General features: G+C 43.1%; 1 protein-coding gene across 2 annotated transcripts in view; it reads right to left on the bottom strand.

Annotated features, from left to right (window-relative positions):
- Gpatch2 (G-patch domain containing 2) overlaps positions 1-7452 on the bottom strand; it is a 135746-nt gene that overhangs the window by 118800 nt on the left and 9494 nt on the right. For both annotated transcript variants that reach the window (XM_021198659.2, XM_021198660.2), the window contains exons 2-3: positions 6085-6801; positions 1056-1117 (exon numbers count right to left, since the gene is read on the bottom strand). In XM_021198659.2, coding sequence (XP_021054318.1) covers positions 1056-1117; positions 6085-6801 — 779 coding nt within the window. The remainder of the gene's footprint in view (positions 1-1055; positions 1118-6084; positions 6802-7452) is intronic.

The following is a 7452-nucleotide window of genomic DNA, read 5'->3' as shown; positions in this document are numbered from 1 at the left end:
CAGCAGTGAGAAGAGTGGCCCTCCCGTGTGCTGGTGACGTGTGCACAGCAGTGAGAAGAGTGTGCTATCACGTGCTCTCCTCACTAAGGAGATCCGGGAGAAAACATGAGCAATATTATTGTGCTTTCCCTTTCCCATAAAATCACTGAAGAGTTTATAATTTAAGACAATAAATGTTCTATTTCTTTTTGTAGAACCTACTTTTTGCAGATTCCTTCTTCTTGTTTGGTTTGTTTTTGAGACAGGGTCTCACTACGTAGCCCTTGCTGGTGCAGAACTCACAGATATCATCTGCCTGCTTCTGCCTCTAAGTGCCAGGATTAAGGGCATAGGCTACCATTACTGGACTTAATATTGCACTTTTAAAAATATGATCCCTCCGTGATAAGTCCCCATAAGGCTAACACATATGGCTAGCACAACTCTAGGATCTGCACAGTGAGTGAGAAGCCGGCTGGCATCTCTCGTGTCTGTAGAGTGAGAAGCAGGGTCTGTACAGTGAATGAGAAGGGGCTGTGTGAGGTATGAAGTCAGTCAAGGCAAGCATGCTTCCTCACTCAAAACACTGCAACGCTGAGGTCTAGAAAGAGTCTATGTTTCTGCAGGATAGAGAAGACCTCAAACATAACATAGTTCTGTTCAATAGTATACGGTAGTGCATTAATAAAAGCCATTTAATTACATATAAGTCGGACAGTGTAAGTGTGACAAGGGAATAAAATGACAAACCATTACAAATCCATTTAAATGCTTACAGTCTCACAGACATGTGGATTAACGAGGAGGAGAAGAGCCAGTGTCTTTCAGTCTTTGCTACAGATTGCAAAGACTGGAGTGTGCAAAGCTTAGTGGCAAGTGCTACTTTTAGATGTAGTCTGTAAGTGGGTTAAGAAGCCAAGTCATCATCCGTGGAGTATAGGAATCAGCCACTATACTAAACAGTCACTAGGTAGCACTGGTAACGCCAAGGGGTTACTGTTGGCAGCTTATACGATCACCAGTAATACGCACAGCTTTCAAATGGACTTTTTAAAAGGGGATCCGTGTCTCAGTACCTTGTCTTCCCTCATCGTTGGTGAACAAGCCTGCGTCAGTGCTGCTGAGACTGCTGGAGTCACTACAACCAGGAAAAGAAGACAAATGAAGCAGATCAAAACAACCATTGACCCCTCGGGTCTCAAACTTTAAAGAGACACGGCAGCTCAGAGATGGACCTGAGCCTGACAAAGATCTGAGAGAAAATAACGTTTCCTTTTCTTTTCTATTTCCAAATCAAAGCTTCAACTATCCCAGTTCCATTAACTACAGAACACATTATTTTTGGCACACAAAAGCCCAGGAGTCTAATGAGACCTAGACAGTAAGCAGATGTGACTGTGGAGTGCTGACTTGGGGACACAGTCTATCGCCTGCTCATCAAAGGCTTGCTGCTCCCTTCTGCTATGCTGTGTGGTTCAGCTCAAGCCTCAGCTCAGTAAGAGGGGAAAGTCGCACTCGGAGGCAGGCTGAGACACTCAGCAAAAAAACACGGGGCCAATGTGAAATGACTTCCCTAACCACATTTGTAAATACTCTAGAAAAGCTGCTCTGAGAATTTCCCATCAACCCCATTGTTTCCCAAGGAGACGAGTCCATGCTAGTGGCCGTGCCGTGGCACAGTCAAGCCAATAATAAGAAAGGTTCTTGTTGTTCTGCATAAACTAAAGAACAAGATACGGGTTCAAATTTAATATGGAAATTCAAATAAATAACATATACTCCAGAACACATCACTATGGTTCTAATGGAATATATAAATACATATATATATATATATATAAATACACACACACACACACACACATACATATATATATATATATGTATATATAAATGAATATGACGGGCCAGTTAAGTGAAAATATAAAGAAAATAAGATCAAATCCTGAAAAGCTTGGCCTCTGAGAAAACTGTTATTCTAAAAGCCCTTAAGTGCCTGCTTGCTTACTCTTTTTTTTTTAAAAAAGATTTATTGATTTATTATATGTAAGTACACTGTAGCTGTCTTCAGACACTCCAGAAGAGGGCACCAGATCTCGTTACGGATGGTTGTGAGCCACCATGTGGTTGCTGGGATTTGAACTCAGGACCTTCGGAAGAGCAGTCGGGTGCTCTTACCTGCTGAGCCATGCCACCAGTCCGCTTGCTTAACTCTTAACTCTTGATTTTAACCAATCAAGAAATAGTCACTGGTGACATTTTAAATTAAAATACTCTTTTTTAAAAGTATTTATTTGGGATTGGAGAGATGGCTCAGTGGTTAAGAAAACTGGCCGCTCTTCCAGAGGACCTGGGATTAATTCCCAGCACCCACTTAGCAGTTCACAACTGTCTGTTAACTCCTGATCCAAGAGATCCAACACTCTTGCACAGACATACATGAAGTCCAAAAACCAATGTATATAAAATAGAAATAAATAATTTTTTTAAAGTATGTGTTTGTGTGAGTGTGCATACACATGCGCATACCAAGGTGCGAAGCTTCTGCCCATGGGGACAGCTTATGGGAGTCAGCTCACCCCTCCTTCCACAGGAGTTCTGAAGCCAAATGCAGAGCGTCAGGCCTGGTGAGTGCCTAGACTCTCCAGCCCAAAATAAAAAAACATAAAACAATGGAGCCTAGCTTATTAAAAACCAGGCACATTAGACTGTTTTAAAATATTATATTTATGATGAAAGTCACTGCTAAGACCTAAATCCACATTAAAACTATCAGTTTATATAAACTTTTCAAAAATAAACTAAGGAAAGATATAAGAATTTGTCAAGGGACTCATTTTATAAACTTTCTTCTAATTGACTCTCGAAGTCTCCTATACAACAATATTCCTAAGGAACTGAAGGCACGCCATCCCATTTACAACACACACAGCCTTGCTTGAAAATGATTAACACTTCATGAGTGTGACCTCCCTCCTACAAGGAGAGGCCCACAGAAGTCCGACCTCCCTCCCTCCATGTCGACCTCCCTCCCTCCATGTCGGCAAGGTCCAAACTGCTATTCCTGCTCTTGCTGTTTTCCTCTAACTCCATCCTTAACACACCTCAGGCACAGGACCTCTTCTGAAACCCCCAAGAGAAAATGGACTTACAACTCAGAATCCCTCAGATTCGCTCGCTGTACAATGCCCCGGCAGTCTGGTGTAGCACTTCATAACGAGAGCAGTCATACTTCCCCATTAGACCAATGCTTACTAAATACGAGTCAGGTTAAGCCTGACCAGAGAGAGCAAGTGTTTTATAGCCTGAAAACGGTGAGTTCACTCACTGTTTCTGCTGTTATAGTCTGCTGGGTTCTCTAGTCTCCGCACAACCACTTCAGCTTTTCACAGTATACCTGGTTGACTACAGGTTAAGCACAATACCCAGAAACAGAAGAAAGCCATTTTAAATAAAACCAACAGAAACTCTAATAAAACACATTGTATTCTTTAACTGTGGTGGAGGTCCCATAGTAACACAGAACATCACCAGTGAAAGGGAACGACTGGAGGGTGAGAATGTGAAAGGGGGAACTCTGCAAACTGCCTCCGCTCTCCCTCCAAGGAGCACACTCACTCTGTCCACGTGACGACCTCAGCACGTGTGCAAAGACCAGTTTTTAGTGATCCTGGCTCACAATATGATGACCTCAGCACGTGCGGAAAGACCAGTCTTTAGAGTTCCTGGCTCTCTACTGAGGTACTTTCTATGGACACATAAAATAATTCTATTATGTTACTGATACCTTGCCAGTTGCTACAATACTTCCTTGTTGCTATGCTCATTAAACAAGAATGTAACAAGCAAGGCTTTTCATTTCCAGCAGCTAGATGACATGACAATCCATCTGTAAGGACAATTATCTTTTCTCCTGTTTGCAAATGATTTTTATAACTACTGTTTAGATGAGCATATATTCCATGAGCAGTGTATACATATTAATATTAATCCCTTTCCCTATGAATAAAATCCAGCATCATCTGAGAGCACCAGCCTTCCAAACACAGCTTCAGAGACCTGCGAGCACTGTCTGCAAGCACAGTCAGATTCTACCTTCCACTGTATGGTCGGAGGTCAATCAAAGGTCAAGAGAACACTCCTGCCCAGATTAGGTTGTGCTAAGTTTCTTCACTGCCAAAAATTCCCATTTCCTCTCTGATGAAACCTGAACACCCTAGCACACAGGCCTTAAAGAACCACTGCTGCTGTAGCCTCGGATCCTCGACATCCTTGTCGCATGAGCTGTAGACACTTCATCCTACACAGATCCGACAGTCATGCCACTTCCTTGCCAGCTCTGTAGTCCTCCCTTGTCTGAACAAGTCTTAGTTCTCGCTTTGAAACACAGCTCCTATACGAAGGCATCACTCACAGAGAACATTCCATTCTCAGTATTAGCTTGTATGCCTACCGCAGCCTAGGAGCATGCTGGAGAGTCTGTTGTTAGTCTTTGAGCCACCTGTGCACAGTGCAGTAGTAGTTAATCAAATGTTTGCCATACACATACATGTGAACACACACACACACACACACATGAACAGTTCTCTTAATATAAATCAAATCCAAGAAAATATCAACTTTCTTAAAATGGAAAACTGTAGGAACAGACAAGACCTTAACCAGGTAGCAATCCTTCTACAGAAGAAATTGTGCTGAGCCCTTCAGTGGCAGCAGAAAACTGATATAAAGAAAAGTTTCGGATTCAGGGGACATGTAGTTTAAATTATTTGATATTAAATATCATATTTAAACTATGAACCTGAGATGTGAGCAACTGAGAAACTTAATATCCCTGATAGTGATTTTTTTGTTGTTGTTGAAAAACTGAGAAATAATGAGAAAGGATTTGGTCTCATTATGCTTCCAGCATGGGAAGAGTAACAAGTAGATCACTGGAAAGAGGCACAGAAAACAAGAGGGAGGGGCTTTCAAAATCAACAAGCACAGCAAGTGAGCCAACCCAGAAGCACCTCCTCTGTCCCCCACTGTCACACCACAGCAGGAGCAACAGCACTAACTACTCTTGGTTGAGCGGTCCTCAGGCACAAGAGCTCAGTACTAGAATGCAACCAACCCTGTTCCTGTCAAAAACAATTTTCTGAAAAGAAACAAACTTTTTGTTTTACTTTTAAAGGAAAAACTATGTAAACAGTAAACTGTCTAATAAAACTATCATTAAGTTAACTCAACCTGGGTTCTCATCATAACCACAGTCACACAAACACACACAAGTATCCAAAGGCTACAATTACCAAGGTTAAAATGAGGCCAATTTTAATTAAATTAAAATTAAAACTCAGACCCTTTCACCTGCACCATTTTCCTCTGGCTCTAAGCAATGTAAGGGCGTGAGCTGGACACTCTCGGCCTGGCTGCTCTTACAGGCAGTGAGTTGGGTAAACGGCAAAGGCTCACTCTCTCCGACATGCCATGAGCGTGTGGTGATTAGATAAAAGGCAGTCTGCTTCCTGAGATGGACAGAAAGGAATGCTACAAATTCCATTTCTCTAAGGGCCAAGATCAGCTGTTTCCATACCATAAATCGGGTCTTTACATTTCATAAGTGATCAGAATCCCCTGGCAAGCTATAGATCAACACACCAAGCCCCACGTGTCACAAGGTATGACCTCTGAACATCAGGAAACAGAATCATGAATATGCACCCTAAAATGCTCCAAAGGCCACAGCTCCCTAACTACACAGTGAGCTACCCTACAGCACTGTTATTCAACAGCATACCCTTTCCTACAGAAGAGCAACTTTTTTACTTTGCAGCTGGAAATCCAGACAATTATAACACAGTCAACACTGCATAAATCAAATGAGCGATTCTGCTTTGTGTAAAAATGCTACAAAGTATAAAGAAATACAAGCCTAGTTAGAAAGTAATATCACTATCATGTGGCAACTTCTAATTATCTGAAACAGAATTAATTCAAATAGGAAACACTGAGCCCAGGCCTGCAGCCAGCCATTCTCATGGGAGGGAGGGGGAGGAGGAGGAGAAGGAGGAAGAGGAGGAGGAGGAGGAGGAGGAGAAGGAGCAGCAGCAGCGTCATCACCTTTCACTCCTGAGCTCATCCGAGGCTTTCTGTTCCTCATACTCCATCTTGTCCTTGTTGGGCTGGCTTCTTCCTTCACTCTCTAAAGCTACTCCTTCCTCCTGGGTTTTCGGTCCTGGCCTAATCACTTTCAACTTCCTTTTCTTAACTTTATTCCGGGTAAACCCTGGATACTGGCTAGCTCTGTCACTGTCCATGTCCTGATCTCTGCAGCCTTCCGGCGGCTGGGTCATCGTCCTTTTGCTGGAGATGTCCTGCGGGAGATCCACGGCCATGCGCTTCACCTTCCTCCTCCGGCGCAGAGTTCTGTTCCCGAGGTTGTCCACTGCAAAGTCAGACTCGTGCCACGGAAGCCGCTTACCTCGAACACTGCTGTTTAGGTTTGAAGACGGCCTCCGCTTCGCCACTAACATTTGGTCGTCGGAGTCACTGCGGTCCTTTTTACTATTGCTGTGCTTCTCTCTATAGTCCTTACTTGGTTCTTCTAAACTAGAATCGGAGCCTTCGCTTAAGCAGTGGCCTGTCTCCCACGGGTGGTGAACATTGTAGGATCTCCGCTTCCTCCCTCTCCTTTTCCGGGCCTGGCGTTTCAGAGGGCAAGACAGATTTCGAGAATGTTCCCCAGTCTCAGCAAATCCACCTCGGGCTTGCTCAGAGCTCTCTTCCAGTGCAGAGACAAGATCGTGAACAAGCTCTTCCATTGTTCGACTGAAATGCCTGTATGTTTTAGAAAACAAAAATATAAAGTCACTCAGTATTAACCTAGTTTTCCACAAAAGCAATTCACTCTAAATATGGGTATAATTAATATTCTCCACAAGATGTCTGAAAGGAATATGACTGAACTATTCAAAGGATGACAGCTTCAATCTGATTCGTGTAAGTTTTTGTGCTTTTTTTTTTTTTTTTTTTAATTTAACACAGGAATGGCTATGTGTGAGGGCACATCCCTATCTATAATCCCAGCACTCAGGGAGTGACTTGAAGTCAGTCTGGAATACAAAGCAGACCCTGTCTCAAAAGATAAATTCCCAACATTGGGATCACTTCAGGAGAGTACCAGTTGGTGGTAGAAGTGAGGTCAGAAGGCTAAGCTCTGGATGCATAAGCATAAAGGCTCTACATTTATATCCCCAGCACCCATGTAAAAGCTGGGCATAGGGGTACACATGGGTAGAGACAGGCAGATCCTGGGGACTCACTGGTTGAACTCTAGGTTGAATAACAGTCTGTCTCAAAGAGTAAGGTAGAGAGATGATTGAGGAAGACCACTGGAAGTCAATCTCTGACATCCACATGCAACACGGGTGAACACACCCAAAACACACACACACAAACACACCCAAAACACACACACACACACACACA

This window comes from Mus pahari, chromosome 5, assembly GCF_900095145.1.
Source record: "Mus pahari chromosome 5, PAHARI_EIJ_v1.1, whole genome shotgun sequence".
NCBI lineage: Eukaryota > Metazoa > Chordata > Mammalia > Rodentia > Muridae > Mus > Mus pahari.
The sequence above is the reverse complement of the archived record's forward strand: the minus strand, read 5'-3'. Positions and strand labels throughout refer to the sequence as shown.